Source organism: Embiotoca jacksoni, unplaced genomic scaffold (genome assembly GCF_022577435.1).
Source record: "Embiotoca jacksoni isolate LCO1_2020_lvr unplaced genomic scaffold, fEmbJac1.0.p SCAF_14, whole genome shotgun sequence".
In the NCBI taxonomy this organism is placed as follows: Eukaryota; Metazoa; Chordata; class Actinopteri; family Embiotocidae; genus Embiotoca; species Embiotoca jacksoni.
This window is the reverse complement of record NW_027185274.1, coordinates 8,040,466-8,067,104: the sequence shown is the minus strand read 5'-3', so window position 1 is coordinate 8,067,104 and position 26,639 is coordinate 8,040,466. Positions and strand designations below refer to the sequence as shown.

Here is a 26,639-nt window from a genome sequence, read left to right as displayed (position 1 = left end):
GTTCAGGCCAGTCCTGAACGTGGCCCAGCAGAGCTCCAGTCGGCAGAAGACCACCACAAACAATTACAGTACCCGGAGAGATGGGAGCAGAAATTTAAATTCCTCTGCAGATCACGCTCGTTTCGAGTTGTAAATAAACTACAGGGCAGACAGGACAATTAATGGGGAGTGAATGAAAGGCCCAGTGCGGAGTCTCTCAGCAAAAATGTCCAGTCATTACAGGCTTTTAATAGCTTAAAATATATTAATAGAGGGGCATTTATTATTCATAGTATTTTAACAAAACTAAAACAAAGAGAAATCCCATTATATCAGCCTGTATTTTACAGTCTTGTTTAATAAAACTGCTGTTATTTTATGTTGATGTGCTTCCTAATTATTCTCATTGTGGTTAATATATTGCTTGATTATTTACATTTACAAGATTTCTTTCCTGCCATTATAATTTCATGTTTTAACACTGTATAATGTTGCTTTTAAATCAAGAACAGACATAATCATTGAAAAGGTGAACTGTTCCTTTACTCTTGACTCGTACCTCTGATTAGAAACGGACAGCATGTAATGTGCGTTCATACGTTTTCCCCTAATAACCCAGTCCTCCGTGCGGGCCTATAATCCCTATAGTCGGGGTTCCTCTCTCAGGGGCCCTCAGGAGCCTCTAGGGGACCATTGTGTCCCCCTCTGTTGACTCAGACGCTATGAATGCCAAAGCTCCCCGTTACTGTTTCCGTCAAATCGCCCCCATGAATGTAAAAGTCCAAAGTTAAAGCCTCCGCAGAGGAGAGGTCTCCCCCCTGCGCCGCATCGAGCACTATAGGGCGGATTAGTGGCCTGGAAGAGACCGGTCCCCTCTTTGAAGGGATTAAAGTTTAAATGCTTAAAAAGCGGGAGAGCTAAGGTCGCTCCTGGCTGCTCTTTTTTTTTTTTTTTTTTTTAGGGAGGGAAGCAGAAACGGCCTGGAGAGTTTAACTTTGAAACAGTTTAACTTTCTCGGTAAACTCACCTCTGAACCCTGCAGACGGGGACGAGGACACAACAGACGGGACGGCCCGGAGCCGACTGGTTCATGAGGGATTCCCAAAAACCTCTGTAGGCTTAAAAAAAAAAACGTTTATTTATTTTAAGTGCCATAAAGAACACAGTGCTTTCATCTGCAGCAGCCATGTTGATTGGTGACTTTACTTGAATTTGGGACAGTGTTATTAATCTAGAAATATGTCTGAGGAGCTGTTTCCCTGCTGCTTTAGTGTCTTATGTGGGCTGCAGGGCAAATGATTTAATAAACAACTAATACTGAGCTGACCTACTGTATTTTATGCCATGCAGCATCAATAAAGCCAATTCTTGTGGAAGTAGAACACTTTAATGTACTAACAAATAGACGGTAAAGGGAGAAGAGTATACTCGTCATTATATTAGGGGAGGGGTGGACAAAAGTATGTCTTTAGATGAGGTGCATGAAACTGGGATTTAGGGTTAAACTTTGTTTAAAAAAAAAAAAAAAAAAAAAAAAAAAAAAAAAAAATTTTAATAAAATAAAAAAAGATACAACAATAAGATACCTTAGGCATAAATAAGACAGATAGAATGAAGTCTGCGACAAAAAAAAAAAAGTCAATGTCGAACTCTTGTGCCAGGCCTTGGTGAGCCTCGGACCCGGACAGAAGGAACTACAAGCCAACATCAACACCACGAGCACGGCTGCCGCCCCGCCCGGAGCATCCACCAACTCTCGAACAAATATTAACAAAATGTGTAGTTTAAGTGAGCGCATAGTGGCAAATGCGCGCATGCGCGCGTGTACAGTGTCACTAAAGAGCGTTATTTTTTTTTTTTTTTGCAGCCTCTGGTCAAGCAGAGATAAGAGCGCGCACTTTGAGCACCATTACGCATTTTACGCGCGGGCACACAGCCAAATTTAATTAATTTATCGCGTGCACGAACAACATAATTTTGGTTTGTGGATCGTATTATACGGTGAAATTCACCCACTAATAAAAAGCCTGTTAATTTCACGAGCAGAGTCGTCTTCTTCTTCTTTTTTTTTCTTTTTTTCTTTTAAATCGCACCAGATTTTGGAGACAGCGTGGAGCGCCTGCCTGCAGGTTTCAGTACCCTGAGTAAGCGTGAGTGAGTGTGAGCTTGTGTGTGTGACGGGGGCCGTGTGGGATATGACTTATCACATTGTATGACACCGAACAATAAACTTAAACCAATTTATGAAGCGTCAATGCGTTTATGGTTAGCCTATCGTGGATGCTCGGGTGTTCCCTCTCCAGTCCTATACATCAAAGTGACGCTCGCTACGGTGACATCTCCGTAAAAGTGATCGGAATCAAATCAAAGCTTTTAATCTCGACAATCACCGTCACATCTGGACGTTTTCCCTCGCATAAAGAGTTCTGTGGCTGAGCTGCGGTTCTTTCCACGAGCCAGTCAAACACTATTGACCAGTTACGGATCATTATTCGGGGCTGAATCTTTTGCTCACAGGCGTTATTTTAATCGCTAATTTAAGTTCAATTGGACGAAAATAGTGTGTATTATTGCAAAGTATTAATTAGACTTAACATTATCTGATAGAACAGCGAAAAGATGTTCACCCTGACGATGTGTTTTTCCAGCATGGGGCATATTAAGATCTCAAACCGGACTACTCCTCTCTCCTTTGTATTCACTTCTAAAAAAAAAAAAAAATCTCCCGGATAATATTGCGATATTTCACCTGTTACATTCAAATTTCAAACCCCCAAAAAGTCCCAAAGACGCTCTTTCAAATGAATACCACAAAGACACTCGAGCGCCGGACATGATTTATAGGCCTGTAAGCCTTTTTTTTTTTTTTTTTTTTTTAGAGAGAGACTGAGGCCAGGCTTGAGTGGCAGCTGACGCATAATGAGGAGTGAAAGAGGAAACAAAACAGCCTATTTCAGCCTAATAGAGTCTTATGGGTCTTACATTTCTACCTGGAGAGTTTAAGAGCTGATTAAAATCATAACAAACGCAGTTCAATCGTCACATGTTAATTGATTCTGGTCACATCTGGCTTGAGAGGGAAGACCGAACTCACCGGGATCAGACACGTCCGATAAAGGATGCACATGCAGATTGTGGCGATTTAAATGAAGAAGCCGTTGTTTGTTTGTTTTTTTTTTTTTAGATTTAACTCTGCTGACACCTGCGAGCTCGCGATGCCGTGGACCGCGTGGGCGGTGCAGCGAGCGGTGGGAGGAGGAGAAGAAGGAGGAGGAAGGAGGAGGAGGAGGTGGGGGGAGGGAGGGGTGCGTCCTCCGTGTCCACGCTCACTCGCTGGTGGCATTGTCATGGAAACTAGACCACCGCCTCGCTATTGTCTCGCGCCCTGCCAAGTTTATTATAAACATCGCGCGAGCCGCAGCAGCGCTGTCAAACGGAGGAGCGCGAGCGCAGAGCGAGCTGCAGTCCACGGAGGGTAGCCTGAAGAGACGGACGGACGGACGGACACACACACACACACACACACACACACACACACACGCACACACACACATACACAAATACAGAGAGAAGACCGGGAGAAAGTGATAGAGGAAGAGTGGAGCTGAAAACATCTGGATTACTTACAAGAAAAACACCCGCGCGACAGTGAGATATAAACCACAGAGCTGCAAAGAGTTTTGGAGAGACGAACCGGCTGTGTTGGTCAATTCTGGAGAGAGAAACCTGCTCCGACTCCATTCACCGTTACCTTCAACGTTAAAAAAAAAAAAAAAAGGCAGCTGCAGACACACCTGAAGCCCCCTGGCACGTCACCTCGCCGGTTTATTTTTTTTTCGCAGACCGGTGTTTTGCACCGGCTGACCTCGATGTATAAGATGGATTACTCCTACCTGAACTCCTATGACTCCTGCATGGCGGCAATGGAAGCGTCGGCCTACGCGGACTTCAGCTCCTGCAGCCAGGCCAGCTCCTTCCAGTACAACCCGATCCGGAGCGGACCTTTCTCCAACCCGGGCTGCACTCCGCTCAGCACGGCCAGCTGCACTCTGGGAGCCCTGCGAGAGCACCAGCCCACGCCTTACTCCTCAGGTAGATCACACCGACGTCCAGCTGGTTATTCTCCTGTAAATAAACGAAACAAGACGCGGCGATTCTTGTGCGTTATGCTGAATTGTTTTAAAGCGAGGAAATAATTGTATGAGCTGAACTTCTTTTTTTTTTTTTTCAAATATTTCTAAAACAATTGGCCTATTCCATAAAAAAAAAAAAAAAAAAAAAAAAAAAAATTACATTTAATTGTCAGCTATGTGTTTCTTTAGAGATGACCTAACCACCTAATTTCAGGCCTGTAGGCCTAAATTGTTTTACATTGTGTTCATTTTAACAGACTCAATTCTAATTGAATAGCTGCAATTATTAATTTATGAAAGAGCACATTTTCATGATGAATCTGCGTTACCTCGTACGTGACAAAATTTGTTGAAAAGCGAAAAGAATTTTTAAGATTAAAGTTGGATATTTACATCAATCTGTAATAAATCAGGGGTGAGGGGCTCATAATAATAGCCTAATAATAATAATAATAGTAGCCCGACTAAAACAAATAATTATTTATTTACAATCATAATTGTATCCAAATCGAATTAAATTCAAGAATTTACATTCATTATCCATTGTTGTTTTTTTTTTCTGGCGGGTGAACTTTTGACAGGCTTAAATTGAATTGTGCATTGTGATATTTCTATCTAGATTAAGAATGTGTGGTCACCAACACTGTTATAATAATTTCGCTAAATAAACAGCCCATTACGTTTTTATGTCTAGAAACGATTTGAGTAAGTTCAGCTTCATTTAATGTATGTCGGAGGCCAGAGCTCTCAGTTAATGTTATAAAAAAACGTTTCAGGCTAAATAAAGTAAAAAGAAAACCGGTATAAATTAATATTTTTGGTCTCATTTTGTCCGTTCTAATTACCTCTGAAAACAATCAATCAATTGTTCCACCTCCTATACGAACGATTAACAGTTTCATTTTGACAAAAAATACCTTCTGAAAACGTTGTTTAAAAAAACATGTCTGAGTGTAAAAATCCGACGACGTAACAGGAGTCCTTCTTCTTTTACGCATGATGGCCTCCGCGTATTTTTTTTCGTTATTGTAGTCCACGGTCTCTGTAAGTTTACAATCATGTAACATTTTGCTTTTCAACCACTAAACGGATATAATTATTCTCCCTTCAGTCCCTTACAAGTTCTTCTCGGACCCCTCCGGCCTGAACGAGAAGAGGAAGCAGCGGCGCATCAGGACCACCTTCACCAGCTCCCAGCTGAAGGAGCTGGAGCGGGTCTTCGCCGAGACGCACTACCCGGACATCTACACCCGAGAGGAGCTGGCGCTGAAGATCGACCTGACCGAGGCCCGAGTACAGGTGGGAGGAACAGGCTTTTAATCGGCTGCACAACTTCACCAAAAATGACGTGAATGTCGCGTTACCCGACACGATCAAACATCAAAAATAAACGTTGCCTCTGTCTGTGATTGACAGGTGTGGTTTCAGAACCGGCGTGCCAAATTCCGTAAGCAGGAGCGCGCAGCCAACGCCAAAGTCAACAGCTCTGGTGGCACCACAGGCAGCAACACCAGCGGCAGCTCCGGAGGGAAGAAGAGCGGAGAGCCGAGATCTTCATCAGATGACGACGAGTCCAAAGAGTCCACCTGCAGCCCCACACCTGACAGCACGGCCTCCCTGCCGGGCTCTGCCAGTGGAAACCTGGGGAGCCCCGCCAGCCTGAGCCCCAGCCCGGCTCCTGTCAACAGCGGCTATGTCAACACCTCCAGCTCTCCGGTTCTCCAGGGGCTGAAGCCCCCGAGCTGGTCCAGCCTGGGGCCGTCCAACCCGGCCGTGGCTCAGCCGGCTGTCCAGACTCAGGAGATTCTGAAGGCCTGGCAGCCGGCGGACAGTATGACCGGGCCCTTTGCTGGAGTCCTGTCCTCCTTCCACAGAAAACCCAATCCCGCCATCAAGACAAATCTGTTCTGAAGCACAGACGGAGAGAAAATGAGAAACAAACTGGAACAGAGTTTCTGGCTTTTGTGGAGAGACTTACCCATCATCACGCTGAGTTCACCGGTGTAGTCTGCTGCTGTTCAGCAAGGCCTTCGTTCTTCTCTGAAAAACCGCCCTGCCAAACTCATTCACAACTCAGATAATAAAATCACAGGTCTGGTCACCATCAAAATGTTATGCAACCGTGTGCACACAACACCTGCAGAACCACCAGGACAATGGGCAGTTTCCTTCCCGAGTTGACTTCACATTCAAACAGTTTGACCAGAAATCCCTGTTTCTCCCATAAAACCTAAAAGACATACTCTATTTAATGATGCTGAACTGAACAGGCTCTTAAAGGATGTTCGTGTACAGCTGGATCGGAACCGATCTGACTCATAAACACGTCAGATGTTCACACCACACATGAATACAGAACCTCTTTTCCTCCATCTCGTCTGTCTTTTCTTGCGCTCGCATTCCCACACTCACTGCATCGCAACAAGCGGCGGCAGCTCCGATGAGCATGGCGGTCAGGTACCGGCTTAAAGCAGAAGTCTAAACATCATGCTCCAGTCTCTGCTGGGGAAACAAAACAAACAAAACTTTTACCCTCAAGCACAACCACCTCTAAAGCCCCCTGACACACAGACTTCCACCACAAGGAACGGGGGTCCCCCCCTAAACCTCTTTGCCGAGCAGAGCGGGGCACCCCTAAATCCAATTAGAGCAGCGGGTCCAGACCAGACACCTCCCCAAGTTCAGATCATCCCCTCCTCCTTCTTTGCCCTCGTCAAGTCCCGACTCCCACACTCTCATCCCGTCCCATCACGCCTTCACCCATCGAATTCTGTTCGAATTCTGCGAGGGAACGAGGCAGAGAACTTGAGGCGTTTTAACCCCATTTTAGTTCACATCTGCAGCAGTTTCCGACCGGAGTTACACACAGAGCAGGTCTGTTAGTCTCGTTGTAAATGACTTGTTGGTGTCACGGTACTACGGCTGGTTTCTCACTTCAACCGACTGAGAAGCTTTTCTATTCTCCTGCTCCACTGATGGGAACAAATGATTTTTGTTGAGCGGGCAGTGCTTCAGTCTGCGGCGTGAGCTCGAGCAGACTTGCATCTCACCGCCCACTCTGACCCTTTGTTTTGGCCGATGTTCATTAACTCTCCCACAGCCGACAAATAAGGGATAATCTATCTCGCAAATGAAACACAACCTGGTCCAAACATGGAGTTTTCTACTGTATGTTCATTTATAACCAGATTTTTGTTCCTGTTGATGCCTTTTTTTTTCTTGCAATAAGACAAAAACAGAGCATCCGTTTGTACTTTCTTTATTTCACCTCACAAAGTTGCCTGTAAATCATCTGTTTCCATTTGTTGAAAATCAGTGTAGCAAAACTGATTTAGGAGGGAGAGTTTACGGCAGAAATCAAACTAAAAAAGGAAAAAAAAAAACCCATGTATTTATTAATATTTTTTATTGTCAGTGAGAAACCCCACACCTTTCTTTGAACTGCTCCATACACTTTTGTGACTGTAAATTCTGTAATTAGTAATATAAATATTAGGTAGCATTGTTTTTTTGTTTTTTTTTGCTTTACAGATCTATTTCATTGGAGAGCACCTGTCTCAACACGTCAATGAAAAGTATGACAGAAAGCTCTAGTGAATGAGAAGTTATAGCACTACTCTGAATATTCTAATAAATCTACATTATGGAGGCACTACCTGACGCATTTCATGATCTGCTTTCTTGTGTGTGACAAAATGATGAGCGTGTTGTGGATTATGTGCAGTGTCAGACCTCAGAAACTGACAGTTCTGAGGTATGAGCTCCTAAAATCAATTAAAAAGGTAATGACTGTCACGTAATTTGATTTTACCATACGGTCTTTCCCTTTCTGAGGCAGCAGGTCTACGGCTTACAGACCATAATAACCGCTTCATCTCTTTATCTTTCCCTGCAGAAGACAAAACAAGAAAATGAGTGAATCTATAAAATAAGGAAAGATATTCGATTTTAATTGAAAAAAAAAAAAAAAATACATGGGTGAACAACTTGCATTAACTTAAAACAACCAAAGTAGAAGACTACATGAAGGAGCATGATGAAATGGAGTGTAAGAGAAAACATGTCTCTTTTTCACACATGCGCGCACACATACACACACACACACACACACACACAAACATAAACACACACACACATACACACAAATCATTGAGAACACTGAAAGGCCCAAAATCCTTTAAAAAAAAAAAACAACAACAAAGATTTAACACGTCTGAACAGCAGAGCCACGTTCTCTGCTCTGTGGCTGTTAAAGTCTGAGACACATTGAACATAAAACACAGGCGAGTCATCTAAAATTGTACAAGAGCAACAATAATTAAATATGGGTTTGGGTCAAAAACAAAATTAGAAGACATGAATGAAGGTTTCATGGTATTTAGGGCTTCTCGTAGTGAGATGTAGACATGGCAAAAATAATTGAAATCACATTTTAGAAGAAAAGGCGAGCTGTGTGCTTATCTGAAGAAGCTGTTTAGTGTGATCCGCCTGGATAAGGAAAAGGTGCCAGGCGTGTTGAAATGAATCCACATCTCTTAAAACAATAACATTAAACTGTCTTTTCAGTTTAGCTTCTGGTGTCACGGGCAGAAGAGGAAGCCGGATTTAAATCATGAACATATAAAAGCAGTCTGAACGTACGTTAACAATTAGATCTTTAACTGCTTAAAAACAAGATATAAACTAAGAATTGACCACGTTTTCCCACCGTCAGCATCTACTGATGAGGTTTGTTGAGTAGCAGCACCACCTGCTGGTTACTTCAAGAAACAAGTGCCCCTCGCTTCAAACTGTACACGTCCTGCAGAAACCTGACTTCTCTGCTTTTGTGTTGTGTGAAGTGACATCTTCTCCCATGTAAATGATCCTAAAACTAGGCAACAGCTCCAGTAACGTCACAAAAGAGCAGTTACACAAGAAAAATCTCTAAAATTAATACAGGCAAAAAAAAAAAAAAAAAAAAAAAAAGGTTTTATAACAAATGGTAAACTGATGGCTTATTAAATCTACAGCAGAAACACCGTTAGTTAATCTATTTAACCAATTCCCTGAACACTGCTTCACTGACACAGTTTGAAATGAAATGGAGTGAGAAATGTGTCAAACCGGGGTCTTTTAAAAAAAAAATATTTAAATTTAGCAACCTCGCAGACAAAGTGTGAGCATGAGAAATGTACTGTCTGAAGTCATATTTCACCTGGGTGCAGCATTTTTTTTTTTTACCTCAGGTACATTTGTGATTTTATTGCCTTATCGTCTCAAGGTTTTCATCAACCAATATTAATACTGATTGTGCGGAAAAACACTGCTGCATTTGTCCACTTAAGTTAATTGACCTCAAATAGTAAAATGAACCAATCAGTCAGAAAACAAGCTGAAATGTCAAATGAGGACAAATCACATAGCAGACAAGTTAAAACGGACTGCGAACAGTCACTGAAATGTTGTACCAAGATGAAATCTGCACTTTTAGCTCTAAAACGACTGATTTGATTGGTTTACTGACGATTCCCTTTATCATAAAAAAAACAAAAAAAACAAAACATAAACCCATAAATACACGCAGAGACGCTCAGACAACACAGACCACCGTTTAAATAACAGTAGGTCGGACGTCGTCACAGAAATACACAATTTGAAAAGTAGGAGTTTATCTCACATTCGCTTCTTTTCCTGTCAGCACATACCCGACAGTTCGGAAATGTCGGAGCAGTTTTAAACTCCGTCAATTCTCAGCTAAGGTTTCTGTGGACAAAGACAGGAAATGCTATCTTGAAGCTGCAGGTCAGATCTGATGGTGCGACAGACCTGACACGGCATCAACACATCGGCTGCTCTACACAAGTTGGAACTCTAACTCTGTTTGGTCAGAAAAATAATCTCCTGGCTGGAATTAAATCCAATTAGTGCTCGTAGTGACGCTTGAAGGACTGAAATGATTAGCATTAAATAAGGCCACATCTATGACAATGACAACACACATACAGTACATGAGAAAAAGGACGTTGGTTCAACGAGTGTTTTTGAAAAGTACAAATGGAGTGCAATTTCTCTCAGAAGGCACAGTCTGGCATTAATTGGCACGTTCCAGCTCAGCTCAGCTCAGTTCAGTTCAGTTCAGTTCAGTTCAATTCAGATCAGTTCAGCTGAGATTTGGCCTCTTGGGACCTGGTGTGGCACCAGGGCCGGTTTGGACCAGTCATGGACCAGTTTGAGACAGTTTATTTCTGCTGCTGCTGTTGCTGCTGCCGGAGGCTCTCCAGCAGGATTCGTTTGTGGGCGGGGTCGAGCACTCCCGCCTCCTCCAGGTCCTCCTCGGTGATGTCACTGGAAAAAGAAAAAACGACTCAGTGGGAAACAAATGATGAAAAATGCCTGAACGGAGCAAACAAGGTTTTCGTTGAACACCTGTAGTTTTCAGGACAAATAGCATGTGAACAGCATTATTCAGAACAATTGTTATTAAAGAGGTGCACAGAACTATTCCATTGATAAATATGATTCATTAGTAAGCTTCAGCCCAAAATATGACACGATAAACTAGAATTATCCCGTTGCAGTTGCATAGTATGCCTCAGCCAACCGGTAAAGTAGCAGTTTACATCCACATCTGTTCAAACTCATATAATACATGTAGTAAAGACTTTGAATAAAGCTGATCGTGAACAGAGGCGTTGCTGCAAAGAAGCTACAAACTCTAAAATGTGGACAGTTCACACATCTTCAACCCAACAGCAAAGGAGACCTAAACAATCAGCACATTTCTAGTCACAATCTCCACTTCTGTTCCTGGTTTATTGTGTTGAATAATGAAAAAAAGTGAAACTATATCAGTACCCGAACAGTGTTTTCATGTCAATCTACCACTGCATTATTTGAAGCTCAAATGTCTACCTCTGAGCGTGTGACTGTTTGTACCTGAGGAACTCCAGATCGTCCCAGCCGTTGTGTAGAAGACCCTGCTCATACCTCTCCAGTCCCAGTCTCTGCAGCCACTCTCCCACTGAAGAGTCCCCCACCGACAAAGACGAACTACTGCTGCCCCAAAGTGCCTGAGCAGGAGAAACGCAAGAAGATGCTTAGGAATCATCTCAGCTCAACACAGCTGCCACAGCAGGATGATAACCATGTAACAGTGAAGGATACAACATGCCAGAGTCTGGCATGGGCTTTTTTGTTTTCTTTCCTCCTTCACCCCAGGTGGAGGCACCTAAAACTAAAGAAAGTGATCCAGATCCTGCGCTAGCACCTTACAGATGGCTTTATGAACAGTAGAGACATTAGATATTATGCAATTAAATCGCTAAATAACTGAGTCCAAGCTCAGGACAGAGTCTTTGAAATTTTTTTTTCCAAAAGCTGTGATGGCCTGAAAGAAACTACACAAAACCTTCCCACAAAGTCTAAGCTTCTCTTCTAGTAGCTGCCAAAACTTTAACATCAGCATTAGATTAAAAAAAAAACCACCTTGTTGAATAAGAACCGAAATGAGCCGCATGAGTTCCAATGCAGCGCTCACCTCCTCAGGCATGTCCTCCGCGATGCTTTCTGGGATGGGGTTTCTGGGCGGGAAGGTGCGGCACGCGTCCAGACCTAAACCCATGGGCTGCCCTCGAAGAGGCGGTGGTGCTGATGGAGCGCGTGGCGGCTGTCCAGGAAACTCACTCTCACTCAGTGTCTTTGCCATCTGGAGCACAGAACAGGACTGGTCGTCCAGCGCCCCCGCTCCGACTCCTCCTCGCCTAAAACCCTCCCCGAGGGCGAGTGGGGCAACGGGGCCGGCGGCTGGGATCCTGACCTCAGCCAGGTCTGGGTAAAGAGGGCGGGGTTTGGTGAAGGGGGCCTCTGCCACCATCTCCAGTGCTCCCTTAGGGAGAGGAGGAGGCGGAAAGTCAGGAGGGGGTCGATTCAGCGTGCTTCCAACTGTTCCTCCAACACCTCCTGCCTGTGCTGCCGCCACACAAGCCCCTCCATCGTCTTCTGAGGAGCCCTCCTCGCTGATGGCCCGAACCTGGTGTCCTGTCACGGGTCTGCCGCGTTGAGGCGGCCCCGAGGTCGCACAGGGGGGTTTGGTTCGAGCCACAGCTGAGGGTATAGGGGCCTTAACTGCCAGGGGGTTCGCTGAGGTAGGAGACGGGAGAAGCTCAGGGGACATCGCTGCAGCTGACTGGTTGGGGACGCCCTCCAGGATGTAGTAGGCGGGATTATTGTAGCTGTTCTTGCTGATTGACGGATCACCGTCTGATGTATCCTGTTTGGGTCTTCACACAAAAACACAGCAGGTGGTTGAGCGGTTACGTTTCATGCTCCATTATTTCCACTGTTATTTTAACTGTCCCGCGTCAAACGTGTGTCAAAAGGGTTGTCTTTTGTGCGTGGTTCACTTTGTGTGTAAAGCACATGAGTGGATCATGAGTGTACCTTGCAGCAGTTTCCTCCTTGGTGCTTCTTTCTCCCTCCTCGCTGACCTTTCCCAGCTCTCCAAGCTGCTTACGAACCACGGACGGCCTTCATCCAGAAGATATGATGATAAGTTAGCACAGAGCCCAGAATGGCGTCTGCACATCACTGACGTATATTGTAGGATACCAGTATCTGCACACTACATTTAAGAATCCTAAAACCTAACTGGACTGAAAACTACAGCTTTCAATCATGCTGTATTTCATCAGTCAATCAGCCAACTTGACCGTTTCAGAGTTTTGGGAGCTTTAAGCCAGCGTCCATTTATACTCTTTCAAAATACAGAAAACCAAGTTTAGAAAAAAAAACCCACATGACAACATGAACTGAATGGCAACGCAATGACTACAGGAACTGACTGATCACTAACTATCTAATACACCCCAGGCTTCGACATGGGCAGTATTTATGACAAAATTCATTTTATTCACAGATATTGAGTGGTCATATTGTTTTGGCTACAGTATGTAGATTTAACTTATTGCATTTCACCATAAAACTGAAATACAAAATGGAAAAAAGTGGCGTGTACTGACTTCACATACTCGTGTCCGACTCTGGATACCATCGTGGATTTCCCTTTAGGTCCTCCTGTCTCATCCTTGTCCACACTGATCCACTCTGAAATACAACAGTAAAAACTGTTTTAAAGTCAAACTCCACGAGGTGGACAATTCATATCACCGACGTCTTCAGGAGAGATCGTTTTTTGTTTTTTTTTACTCTCCTTTCTATATTTCCTTCTCCGTCTGCACAGTCCATCAGACTTTCACCACAGTGTTGCATATTAAGTGCATTACCATACAGTCTCTCCCTGGTTCCCATCCTTTCAGAGGGGACTCTGACCCTCATGGAGCCCCGGATATTTCCTGTTTCCTCGCCACGGTGGGACAGGTAGGTGTGGAACTGCTGCGCTGTGCTGCCGATCATTGACTTCAGAGCCAACACACACTCTCCTAACAGAGGAAAACGCGAGGTTGTTTGTCAGCCCACAAGTAACCGCATCACTTTCTCAACCTCAAAGAACCGCACCACAAGCACAAAGACTCTGTTTATACCGTAGGACTCGTATCCATCCAGTGATTTCACCGTTAGCAGCAGATGTTGGTCCTGCAGGTACTCGATCTCCGACAAAAGAGGTTTGAGGGTTGTTAGCTGCTTGTTGGACCAGCCAACACGCAGGAAGTTGACGTTGTCGCTGCTCTGACTGTCGTTCTCGTAACTCTTCTTAAACTCTACAGGTGAGAGAGAGAGAGAGAGAGACAGACAGAGAGAGAGAGAGAGAAAAATGCAGGGCGGAGTGGAGGGGAGAAAGGACAAAGGGAGCAGGGTGGGAGGGAGAGGAGGGAGATGTTTCATTCAAAAGTACACGGTGGACAGGAGGTGGGGACGCAGCACAGGTCAAATATGGATTCTAGCTTAAAGGTATACTGACTGCCTGAGATAGGGAGGGAGGGGGAGGGATACAAAAAGAAGAAGCAGACACAGTTTCATTACATCCACCCGGTGTTACAGGAACCACGTCTGTGCCGTGACTCCTGCTGCTGGATTTCTGTCAGACTGAAGTAAATCAGTGCGAGTGAATGAGTCACCGCAGAGGTTCAGCATGTTCACCTCACCTTCCAGACAAGTGGAGTAGAATTCGATAAAGAACTTGGTCCTGCTCGCCGTCTTCACGATGGCCTCAATGCTCTCAAACTCGATGTAGGCCTGCTCTGAGGACTTCGGCAGCCCTACATAGAAACAGGTGGACAGGAGGGAGTGGGGGACGGAGGAAGACAAGACGGAAAGAGAGGGGAGAAACATGTGAGTGGGTGGAGCAGAGTAGCATGTAACAAAGGCAGAAACCATATCAGTACCTTTTAAATGTGGCATTTCACTAAATAAAAGAAAAAAAAAGAGTGAGCCAGAAACATATAATGGATCATGAATGTGAAAAGATTAAACATTGTTCAGTCAACTGGCACTAACTACAAGAACATGCAAAATCCCAAATCTTGTGAAAAAGGAGGGAGAACTGAAGAAAGAGAGACAAAGTCAAACCAGGAGGAAGATTGACAGGAAGAAGAAATAAAAAGCTGGAACAAAAAAAACAGACTCAGAGAGAGCGCAGACCTCTGCCAAGGCCAATACTCCTCTCCTCTGTATGCAAATCTGCAACTGTATGTCTGGATATATTTTGGTGCTGATGTTACAATTTTAACATCAGGAAAAACTGCAAAAGTGTTTGCTGTATTAAGTTTGAGCAGGAACATGTGGGTTGTGATATGGAGTCATTGTATTTCTGGACTTCTGACTTATGTTTTGTTACTATTGAACTTCACTGCCATCTACTGGATTCCAAGATGTATGGCATGTAGCAGGCCAAATGCCCTGTCATGCAAGGTTGTGAAAAATATTCTGTGGATCCACCCAGTGATTTTCCTCACAGAATTTCAACAGGTTTTTCCTTAAACCATGCCACACAACACACAAACATATTGGAAACGTCATCTCATCGGGGGTAAAAATTATTTCCTGGAGAGTTTCAGTTAATCCACTTGTACCTTTCTTAGAGACAAACTGGGAGGTCACTCCCACCTCGAATGTAGCAAACACAGGGGAATGATCACTGGTCACGATGTCATCTGTACAGCCTGGAAAATAAAGAGAATTCACTTCGGTTTACTTATTGTTCAGTGACTCATCAAATACATAATTGCTGCATTTTGAGGCATGTATAGATGGCTGATATCAGATTGGATCAGCCGGAGGAACACTTTGCCGGAGACCTTTGTTACATTGTGGGAGGTTTAGGATTAGACGGTTACACAACCAATCAAAGCAGCGTAGAGTTAGAGCGAAGGTCCCTGCGGCCGATCCAATCTAGCACCAGCCGAAAGTGATATCGAGGTGGAATTAACTAGGATACCCTGTTGCTAAAGTTGCTAAACAGGCTGTCCGCTATATTGAATTAAAACGATTTTCTTCTGGTCTCACCATAGGAGTTGCAGACAATGTGTGTTTCAGGGTATGACTTCCAAAGGATCCGGTCACACCAGGAAGGAACATTTGTCCTCATCTGGAACAGACAGAGAGAAAGACGATACAGCAGAATGATCAAGATGACTCAAAGAAAGAGGAAACACTGTCTGGGAGCGAGTCTAATCTGTGACATTGTTTGGGTTAGTGAACGTACCCCTGTGGCCTTCTGCTTCTGCCAAACATACGTGTCCCTTGAGCCTCGCTCATAACGGTAGGTGGGAGGGAACGAGATCTCTTCCTCCGCTGCAACAAACACATTCAATTTTAGAAAGCTTCAAAGTTTTGAATTTTATATTAATAACTCCAAATTAACACTTGTCTGTATATTTATAAAACAAATGGACAACTGCCTTGTGACACGACACCAGGACTGAATCACAACAACGTTTCTGCTCTTTCTCTTTGTCAGAGCTGGTTCCCTGCTGTTTGCTGCATGTGTCGACACGTTCACAGTATTGGAGACACACAATGGCTGATCAGGGCAACTTTCTCAGTCAAATATCATATGACATGAATAAAAGAGAAAGATGTCGCAGTTTCTCACAGCATGTACAGTATAAGCAAAAAGGGGCATAAATACCTGTGATGTTGGTGACGAATTTTGTGTCAATTTAGTGTAAAACCGACCAAAAAAAATACAAGTAATTTGAGATTGAGATGAAATAATAATCTTATTTATAAACTTCTTTTCATTAAAATTAAGTAATGTATTAAAAGCATGTTGGGAGAAAACCAAAACAATGGTTGCCACTATTTTTTTTATAACAATGTTCCACCCGGCAGCTGCTTTTGTCTGGTTTTCCTCTTCTTATAGTCAGCAAAGAAAACCAGTGGTCTTGGTGAACTATTCAGAGGAACAGCAGCAGTGCTGAGCAGCTGCTTTTGGGAAGTGTGAGTCATCACTTCAGCTGTATTTATTAAACCACTGAAACGCAGTTTGAAGGACAGGAACCTTCTGTTAAAAGTGACTACATTTTAAAAAAATCCCGCTCTGACTCATGAATATCTGCTGGTTCACAAGGAGTAGGAGTCACCTCTACTGGCCGAGACATACTAACCAAAGCGTAAAAAGACTTTATTCTTCTCCCTCTCCAGGTTGAGCTGATCCACTTTCAGCAGGGGATCAAACTCCTTCCTGTTAATGTAGTTTAAAATCTCCTGTACGCACATAAACACACAAAAAAACACATGATCAGAGATAGATCATTTCCAGTTTGTTGTATTTCATCATTCTGTGCTCATCTGTGTTTGTTTTCTTCACCTGTATGTCCATATCCAGCCTGTAGTTAAGGTCTCCCAGCCAAAAGAGGTGCGTGAAACGCAGTGAAATGTCAAAAGAGCTCAGCTGTTTGTCTCCCAGCGACAGCAGCCGCAGGATATCGAGGTAGTTCTGGTTCCTCCTGCAGGGATGAAAGGTCGCATACATCACAGATGATAAGAGGTAACAGAGTAATAGGTTTGTGTGCTGGTGATGTTTTCCTAAACTTGTTCTGTCTCCCCCTTCTGTCAATGAGAGTAATTACAAGAATACCGCCAGCATGTGCTTTGGTATTAGGCTCCGCCAAAGCCTACTCTGTGGTTGCTGTAAACAACCAATAAATTGTGAATAAATCCTGGATAAACTAAATAAAAAGTGTCACATCTCATGCAAAACGACTTGTTTGAGTGTCAGAATCTGATCCAATCATTGGGACAACATTTGGAAAGTCCAGAAGTTCCATATCATTGGCTTAATGAGCATTTTGTAAACTAATTTGACTTGAATATAGGAGACAATAATTTATGTGGAAAAGTCCCGCATCATAGCTTTAAAAAAATAATAATTTCAAACCACAGAATATGAACATTTGAGTCTATCCACAAAGGAAAGCTGTTATAAAAGGTTTTAAAGCTACAAGAGAAAATCATGACAGAAAGTCTTTGGTCTGGATATTCAGAGGTTTTTGGAGTTGGGAAAATCAATCAAACAAACCCGGTGCCCTCACAGGTAAATGTGTACGGTTACATATGTGTGTGCGCGGGACTGTAGTAGGCACCTGGCAATCTTTTCATTCCCTGACGTCAAGTGACAATTCACGAAGCCGTAAGATGTTCCGTTGAACATGAAAGACACACCGACAGCTCCTTTGTTACCTGGAAAACCATCAAAACAAAGATTCAAACTAAATAATAACAGTAATCCACTGTCAATGACTCATTATAAGCATTACTATAAATGAATAAATCTTCAGTTGGCAGGAATGAAGATAAATGTCAGAAAAGATTTACCTTATTTTGAAAGTTTAAAGAGTTTATCTAATATACACCAGATGTTTTCTTAATTCAAGTCAAATTTTTTTCATCATAACGTGATAAGAGGAGATGCAGTAATAAAATGATGATGACACCATTAATTAGCCCATTGTTTCATTCTGGGTTTAATTGTTCCGTTGGTCATATTTCCTGCTATTTTTTCAACCGGGAAGTGAAGCATGTGCAGGAAGAATAAAGACCGAGGAGAGAGTGGTGTTGTTACCCAGCGTGTTGGCGATGCCTGTCTTGACACTGGACATCCCCACATGGCTGATCCGGTTCTCATGTTCAGGTTTCACCAACACAGCAATTTTTATGTTCCACAGCGTCTGCACTGCGATCTACAGACAATGAGGAACCTCCAGTCGTCATTTCTGCATTCACACACTCCAAAAATAACTCTGTTTCTTCTCAAACATATCCCCTCCACATAACTCTCAATATCCCCCGGCATGACTTGAATAGATGTGAAAGGTGTAAACAAGCACATACAACACTAATAAAATCCAAGAATATAATATTCATCAACGAGGTCAAGGATTATTTGTCTTTGGCTTCTTTCCTCACCGGCTTATAGTCCAGTTCTGTCTGTTCTTTCAACATGGCGCGTAGGGACTCCACCCACTCCCGATCACACACCGAGTTCTCCTGGGTTCCAAACACATACAGGTCATGAGGGATGGTGACGGTCATCTCGTCCAGAGTCTTCCCGAGGCCGCGACACAACACCCATGAGGCCACAGACTTGGGCGCAGGCACTGAGCCTAAAGACAAGGACCACAAATTTACATTTTCATCAAAAATGCCCCGCTCTGGAAATACATATACATATTGTATTGCTTTTATTTGTTTGGCTTTTCTGGTTTATTTGATCGTGATAGTAGAGAAAGAGAGAGAAAGACGGGCAGCAAAGGGTTACGTAGTACTCCCTCGGCCAGATGAGCGACTGTGTTAGGTTTTGATACGAGGTTTTCAAATGTATGATCAGTCAGCGTGTGTAGCCATTATTGTAGGATGTGTTGAAGTGTGTCTCACCCATATTCCAGGTGCCTATGAAGATGGAAATCATGTCTGGCTCGTCCTGGTTGGAATGTTTGTTCTTCATCAGCTGCAGCAGCTGACAAAACGCCTCCCGTTTCTGAAACAAACACACACAGCAGTGAGTATTTCAGCTGCCTGATTTACAAAACTGTGGCCAAAGACTGTCATTAGTATGTTCCATCTTTTTTGTTGTTGTTGTTGTTGTAATGAGAATTACATGACAGACAGAAAGCCTCCGTGGAAAATGTCTTCTAATGAAAAGATTTGTGATTTGGGTCTTCTCCACAACTCTTGACACTGTCCTCAAATTATGTACGTACAAATTAAAAGGAATATATGAGAGTATTTCTTTGTAATTTTTTTAATATAAACGTGTATATTCACTGTCATGTTTCCGTGTAGGTGTTTGATAGATTAACCGTAAGTGATCGTGTTTTCTTCGGCCTAGAAATTATATTTGTGAGTGTGTGTGTGTGTGTGTGTGTGTGAAGTTACAGACCTTGGCACTAGCAAAGATGAAGTCTTTCCTCTGGCTCTTATCCTTCTCCTTCTCAAACACAATGCCCAGTTTATTCTGCACTCGCTGAGACTTGATCAGCTGACGTACTGAGAGAGACAGACGGGGAGTTACAGATAAAGGCAGGGAACGGAGGAAAAGCAAGGTCAAGGTAATAGATAGAGAGGGTCAAAGAAGGTTAAAGTTAAAAAGAAGAAAGACAATAAAAAAAGGACATAAACATTTTACAAAAAAGTTGCCAAAGGAAGCATTAACTCCTCATATAGTTTATATATTGGTCTCTCAAGCAGAAAATAATGTTATTACAGGCTGAGAAAACATTTAATCTAATGTATCTGAAGATACATTAAAACTGGTTGAATGATGGGATGCAGCTATAAAACATTAGTGAGTGTTTCCGACGGTGCAGCAGAGGCAGGTCATCTCACCTAAAATACAAACTACCTCAAATACCATAAACAATGAATCTATTTTATGACATACAGCATTACCAATTAGGTAAAACAGCAGAGGTGAATATAATTTACCAGGAAAATAACATTTAATAAAATTAAAATGTTTCATAATGACGACAAAATAAGATGTGTCACTATCTGGGTGCCTTAAGTCGTTCGTTATACAAATTCCTGCTCAATAATTTTCTTGATTACAAATTTTACAGTATAGAAAATACTTGTTTTTTGTGTGTAAATAATGTGATAGTGGAATTCTCACTTTTGTCATGTGTGAAGGTGGTCCAGTCCTCCTGATTGTCCTTCACCTTCTTCATCACGACCAGTCTTCCTCCCTCCACATCCACAGACAATGTGTACTTCTGACTCTTTCCAATCTTTGTCAGCTCTGCCAGGTAAACATCAAGCTTCACCTGTAACGAGCCACAACAGAACGATTGTGCACGCGCACACGCACACGCACACGCACACACACACACACACACACACACACACACACACACGGGTAAAGCTTGTGTGTGTGTCTACAGAGCTAATTTCCAATGGTATCAAATCTAAACACCACCAGGGGTCTCCAAAATAAATGCAATGGACAAGTCAACTCCGTCCATTGTTCTAACATACACAATACAAGCTTCATGCTTGTTATTAACAGACTTCAAACGGTGTCAGTTATACGCAGCCACAGAGATTAGAAAACAAGAAGCCGGAATTTTAAACACCACAGACAATGTCCTGTTTCTCTTGATAGTAGTTTTACAAGTTTACAAATTTCTGGTCATCCCATACTTCAGAAATATTTTTGACAACAAAGTGGACCTGTTTCTGTTTGAGCCTTACGTCAAAAAAGCACAAGAGTCATAACTACTCTAAAAGTAGACAAATAAAGATTTCACCAGAAGACAGACATTCATTCTTCTTATGAGTCATACATATTGATCGGGTCTGTCTGTGCGTCAGCGGAAAAATAAGGTGCTGCGTTTCTTCATCTTAACACCATTTCTGTTCCTGTGCAACAGGAAGTTACTGAGAGGATGTCACCACAGAGGATGCAAACACCTGATATTCTGAAATCATTCATATCACTGACATTTACTCCTCTACTCTTTTTCTCCTTCATCTTGCTCACCAATCCACTCAACTGAATATCATTCATATTCTTCTAACTCTTATCTTCAACACATCTCTCTTCTAATATCCGTAATATATGCCTGTTGGTACATTTCAAAATAAAACTTCTAAAATCTTCTTCCAACATATAAAATCACTGCCTCTTACATGCTTATTCTACATGGGGATATTATACCAAAAGGGACAAATACAATGACGTTACAGACGATGCAACAGGAAGTGCATTACAAACATTCCTTTGGCCTCACGTCAGCTCAGCTGACAACTTCCTGCAGTGTGTTAAGGAATACAAGACCGTTTTATTGCAATTGAGGCTCAGTGACACAAAACCATCTTTCACTGACAGCAACATTTAATAAATCACATCTGGAGGTGTTACAGCTCTCTACAACAGATCTCAGATTTTCCTTCAGACGAAAATCACATCAGGAAAAATGTTTCCTCATCCTGTCAAAAAACAGGAAATATGAAAGACTTATGACTTTAATAATAAGCTGCGTACCCAAAGTGTTAACAGAGAGCTTTAGTGAGTTTCCTTGTCCCGAAGGAAACCGTCGGGCTTTCAGGCTTGTTAGTGCTTCAGTGTGGTAACTGCTAACATACAGACATTGACTAAATAAAGACCGAGTAAAATATCATTTCAGTCTTTAGCTGTTCCTGGAAAGGTCGAAAGCTCGGAGAAGATGATATAATCACCACTGACCTCCATCACTCTGCAGTGACACAACCACTAACGAAGTATGTGTGACGTGCATGTGTGCGGATGTAGGTGTGTACCTCGAAGGCCTGCACAGGAATGGCTTTGCTGTGCCGCATGGAGAAGGGAGGAGGGGAGCACGGGGAGGCTAAGCTCATGTCCTGTAGAGCTTTCAGAGCCTGAGGGGACAAAGAGAGAGGAGAGGAGAGGCAGATGGAGAAACAATGAAAAAAAAAAAAAAAAAATGAAAGAGGCAGGAGAAACGAGAAAACAAAAACACACACGCTAAAAAAAAGGCGCACAAACACAATCAGACAAACTCCTGTTTTCAGTCTCGGTGTTTGTGTCAACAAGGAAAAGGATTCCCATTTCCTGGATATAACAGGAGCAGAGGAGGTGGAGCCAGTATCATCACATGCGTCCGGACATGTAAGCTCGACTGCACTGAGGCCATTTCCTCCCGAGCCAGCTGAAGGCCCTTCTTACAAGTGAACTCAAACTAGAAACAGTCCGACCCATGAACACGGCAGAGCGGCTCAAACTGTATTCACGCATGAAGGATGAAAGCAAATTCTAATGAGTGTTGTTTACTGTGCTAGATTAATTGCTTTTAATAATTTGCTGTAATGATCTACAGTTGCAAGTACTGTATGCAAAAGTTTGGGCACCCCTGAGCAAATTACATATTTGGCTAAAAAAAAAAGGAAATGCATTGTTACTTTTATGATGTTTAAAAAAAATTAATAGCACTTGTGGCATGTACAAAAGTTTGTATAGAAATAAAGTGCGAGAACTTCATCAACTCATTAGGACTTGTAAAGCAGGTCGAGAACTGTCCTTAGGAGTCGTCAGCTGATTAATTCTTTGACTCTTTAAGCCTTGCAGTAGTATTTATGAACCATGAAGTGAACTAATGCCTGCTGCAGGGCGTAGAGAAGGCCATAAAAAGAAGGCATGGCGCTCTCATCTTTTAATTTCCACTTACATTAACAAATAGTATTTAGGAGGATCAGTGGAAGTCAAGGCAAGATTTTTTCTTTTAGGATTAATCTGCAAGGCAGTCATCTGCAATAACAGTGGATGAAAAGACTCCCCGGCTATGAAAAGTGTTTGCATGCTGCGATTTATGGCAAATATTATCATTATAATTATTACAAATCATGCAAATACTTCAGAAACAAGAGAGCTTCAAGTTGTCATGATGGGCTACGAGCTCAGCCAGCAGGGCCTCTCGACAGATGATCCTTCATATGGAAAAAGTTATCTAAACTAACCACCTCCAACTGGTGTGTGTGTGTGTGTGTGTGTGTGTGTGTGTGTGTGTGTGTGTGTGTGTGTGTGTGTGTGTGTGTGTGTGTGGAGGGAGGGGGAGGGAGGGAGCAGAGGTGATCATGTGTGAGGGTTCAAGCCAACACATGACTGAGTATATGCGTGTACCTTCTTCTCAATGGAGGACAGCAGATCTTTGAGAATTGCCAGCTTGGTCACAAGGTTCTCCAACTCCTGGTCTCCACCCTGATTCACTGACTGATGGAGGAAAAATAAAGACACCAACAACATAACTCTTAGAAATATATTACAAGACATTCCCACATATGCTCAACAGACAGACTGTTTGAAGAACAGTGTGCAGTGTGACTCTACTTTCGTCGTCCTCAGATGGCCCTGGAGAAAAGAAAAAGCTTTTCCTCATGACATCCGCTGGGTAACAAAACGCACGTATGTGTGTATGTGAGTGTGTATGTCTCTGTGTGGTATCTTAATGCACATGTGTATGGGTCTCACAGACAACAAAAACCCTCCCCCTTAGATATGAGCAATTTTTTTTAGCCTGTTTTTTTTAATTTTTTAATTTTTTTTATGAACTTGTCACTGAATCGCCGTTTCTTAATCTTACTGGCTGCTTTGTATACAAAGAGCTTTCCTACATAACAACTTGTTACTTAAGGTCCATCAATTTAATTTTCCATCATCTGTGTTAATTAATATCCCTACGTGAACCACACCACTTTGAAAGTGATCGATACTGAACCGAATGAGCTGTCAAGTTTTGTTTTTTGTATGTACATTAGACGGAGTAGAGTAAGATTAATGCACACCGATTTTTTTTTTTGTCACGTAGTCTTCTTTATCAGGTAAATGAGGGCTATAAACAATTATAATTTAAAAAAAAAAATCACGAGATAATTGTGATCTCTATCCTAAGTAATAAAAGCATGATTGTCATTTCCTCCAGAAGAGTGCAGCTCTATGTCAATGTAAGAAAAAGTAGTAAAATACGGCAAATGATGGTAGACATTGAAAACAAGTGGAGGCATTTCTTTCTTTCCATCATCTTGCTTCCAACGCCTAACTGAGCACGAACACACACAACGAGGCAAACATGCGTACCTGTTGGATCATCTTGGAGACCATGAAAGCACTCTGCTGGTCAAAGACTTTAGACAGGATCTCCAGACCAGACAGGACCTTATCCACCTCCCTGTTCGAGGAAACGGAGAGATTCAAAACAGATTTGTCTCAAAGCTTTCTAATCTAACTTGTGTCTTCCTCTTCATACAGATCTATAGGGAAGAATTCTTACTACGTTTATGCACACATAAATGTACATGCTGGGGCTGCACAATGCACAACAACTGATTAAAAACCATGAGATTTAGCTGTTGTTTGGCAGACTTTTTGATTCAAATTTATTTTCTGTTGGTTATAATAATGTTTGAATGTGCAACATGTGTCATTGTGACCAAAACAAGAGATGAGGAGGCAGGCGGCTCTGCGGGCTGAGGGCTGTAAATCCTTACGTAGTTAGTCAGTATGGTGACAAACGCCGATATACAAGAACAGCTCGGTACAGAAAGCAGATGGACGATAGAGTATGTGTTGGTGGAATATGTGTCTATACAGATGTGCTGCCTGGTGTGTCCTATTTACCCATTAAGGCGTTTGCAGGAGGCCACTAGTGTCTTGTTGAGATGAGGCAGGGAGCAGGCTCCCTGTTTAACTGCTTCAAGGTCCAAAGCATAGCTGCCCTTCAGGTACTCATGGGAGATGGTGCTCAGGCCATTAGCTGCAGGAGCGCTGAAACAAACGTAAATAAAGTCCAGTCCTCGTCACTATATGCACATGATTCCACACCATCAGCATACAGATCCGGGTACAAGCAAACAACAAATAAAAACAGCATTATTGTGATTTAATGTTGGGCTTGGCAGTTTGTGCAGACATGACCTCTTTTAATGATGGCCCTCTCAGCTGCTACTGACCTTTGACCTTTAACCACCAAAATCTTGTCAGTTCATTAATGAGTCCAAGTAAACGTTTGTGCCAAATTTAAAGAGCTTCTCTGGAGGAATTCATGAAGTGTAACATTCACGAGAATGGGACAGATGGATGCTGCTGACGTGAGGTCACAGTGACCTTCGACAACTAAAACCTTAACAGTTCAACGTTGAGCTCAAGTGAACATTTTTGTTAAATTTGAAGAAATTTCCTTGTGGCATTCCTGAGATTTCACCTTCACGAAATGTGTGAGGACCCATCAGTTTGGAAAAAAATGCTTCTGGCCGGTTTGCTGCATCTTGAAAAGCTTTAAAAGTCCCATATTTTGCAGTGTTCTCCAGTGTTTTATTCATTATCAGAAACCTTCTAATTGTAGTCTCCTCTCTCAGCTTCTCTCTGGAGCTCTACTAACAGCAGCCTATTTTTTGTTTGTGTTTTTAAGATGCAGTGACATAAATTTCCCTCTCTTCTCATTGGCTGATTGCTTTTCTGAATGACACACACCCTGGCCAATGACAGGTTATCTTCAGTCTTGTATCTTGCGAGCTCCAGGACAGATTGACCGCTTGGTGTTTTCTCCAACATAAATAGTTGAACTGTGGGAAATGTTGAGAGCTGACATCAATGTGAGTCACAAACTTTATGAGTCCAAGCGGCATAGTTTCTGAATACAGGCAGTGTGCATTTCTCTGTACACTGAGGGCCTGATTTACTAAGATCTCAAATAACGGGTACTAAATTGCATGTTCCTTCCAAAAGTTTGCAAAAAAAAATTTTTTGCACCCGTTTTGCATAATTGCGTCATTCAAATCAAGTGCAAATTGCTGTATTTAAATGAGGGGTTTGCACATGTTAAAGAGATTCCAACCATGAAAAACACAGAACAACCGCAAAAGGAAAAGTAAATCTGATCCCATTGAAATTAAGAAATATAAATATAACAAGAACAAAACGCTTTATAGGAGATTATCAGAAAGAAATGCTGTGGGAAAAACAAAAAGGCGAAAAAAAGGCTTAATAATAAAACAGGGGGGACGGTAGAAGAGACAACCACTGATCAGCAGGTCCAGATCTTTCTGTGATGAGCAGGTGACTTTTGATTCAGTGCCTCGCGAGTGCTCGGGATCCTGATAAAGCTACCTGTGAATTCTGCGGGACACATTCAGGACCTCTGACAGCACACCTGAATAACGGGACCGGGCGGGATATCCAAGCAGCGATACGCTGGAACGACTCAGAGGGACAATGCTGAGTCGTAGGACGTTTTTTTAATTGCTGGTATTTTGTGGCTCCTCCTTGTTGTTGGCTGTCAATCATCATTCAGTTCATTCAATAACTCAGAAATGTCATCGCTGGACAAACGATATGTCTGAATCATTTTTCCCTCTGATATCTCAGAAATGTTTCCACAGATGTAAAACCACGTTCTCTACATAATCTTTGGTTTCCCTGCGTCTCCTTCTCACCACAATAAGAGCAGCCGTCTCTCCAGATTTGCGCATCTGATTAATATGTTCCTTTCAGTCGTACTAAAATACACACAAAACCACTTCCTTTATTTCTACTTTCAGGTTTAGTAAATATCGTTGCGAGTGATAAATTGTTCTATTTGCATTTCCCCTCCCAGTATT

The 26,639-nt window shown here is 42.6% G+C and overlaps 2 protein-coding genes across 2 annotated transcripts in view; one reads left to right on the top strand and one right to left on the bottom strand.

Annotated features, from left to right (window-relative positions):
• Window positions 1-3,799: 3,799 nt before the first annotated feature.
• On the top strand, window positions 3,800-6,410 carry phox2a (paired like homeobox 2A). Its single transcript, XM_069147303.1, has 3 exons — window positions 3,800-4,071; window positions 5,224-5,411; window positions 5,529-6,410. The coding sequence occupies exons 1-3, from the start codon at window positions 3,849-3,851 to the stop codon at window positions 6,021-6,023; spliced, it is 906 nt and encodes a 301-aa protein (XP_069003404.1). The 5' UTR covers window positions 3,800-3,848; the 3' UTR covers window positions 6,024-6,410.
• A 1,631-nt stretch (window positions 6,411-8,041) lies between these two features.
• The window catches only part of inppl1a (inositol polyphosphate phosphatase-like 1a), a 29,041-nt gene continuing 10,443 nt past the window's right edge, over window positions 8,042-26,639 (bottom strand). The window contains exons 5-27 of the mRNA XM_069147804.1: window positions 24,661-24,807; window positions 24,121-24,211; window positions 23,167-23,256; window positions 21,810-21,908; window positions 20,164-20,314; window positions 19,432-19,538; window positions 18,927-19,029; window positions 18,459-18,655; window positions 18,115-18,232; window positions 17,636-17,732; window positions 16,861-16,999; window positions 16,658-16,757; window positions 15,754-15,842; window positions 15,555-15,636; window positions 15,122-15,211; window positions 14,195-14,308; window positions 13,634-13,810; window positions 13,376-13,531; window positions 13,112-13,196; window positions 12,534-12,620; window positions 11,632-12,373; window positions 11,031-11,164; window positions 8,042-10,439 (exon numbers count right to left, since the gene is read on the bottom strand). Of these exons, the coding sequence (XP_069003905.1) occupies window positions 10,334-10,439; window positions 11,031-11,164; window positions 11,632-12,373; window positions 12,534-12,620; window positions 13,112-13,196; window positions 13,376-13,531; window positions 13,634-13,810; window positions 14,195-14,308; window positions 15,122-15,211; window positions 15,555-15,636; window positions 15,754-15,842; window positions 16,658-16,757; window positions 16,861-16,999; window positions 17,636-17,732; window positions 18,115-18,232; window positions 18,459-18,655; window positions 18,927-19,029; window positions 19,432-19,538; window positions 20,164-20,314; window positions 21,810-21,908; window positions 23,167-23,256; window positions 24,121-24,211; window positions 24,661-24,807 (3,301 nt within the window). The 3' untranslated portion in view covers window positions 8,042-10,333. The remainder of the gene's footprint in view (window positions 10,440-11,030; window positions 11,165-11,631; window positions 12,374-12,533; window positions 12,621-13,111; window positions 13,197-13,375; window positions 13,532-13,633; window positions 13,811-14,194; window positions 14,309-15,121; window positions 15,212-15,554; window positions 15,637-15,753; window positions 15,843-16,657; window positions 16,758-16,860; window positions 17,000-17,635; window positions 17,733-18,114; window positions 18,233-18,458; window positions 18,656-18,926; window positions 19,030-19,431; window positions 19,539-20,163; window positions 20,315-21,809; window positions 21,909-23,166; window positions 23,257-24,120; window positions 24,212-24,660; window positions 24,808-26,639) is intronic.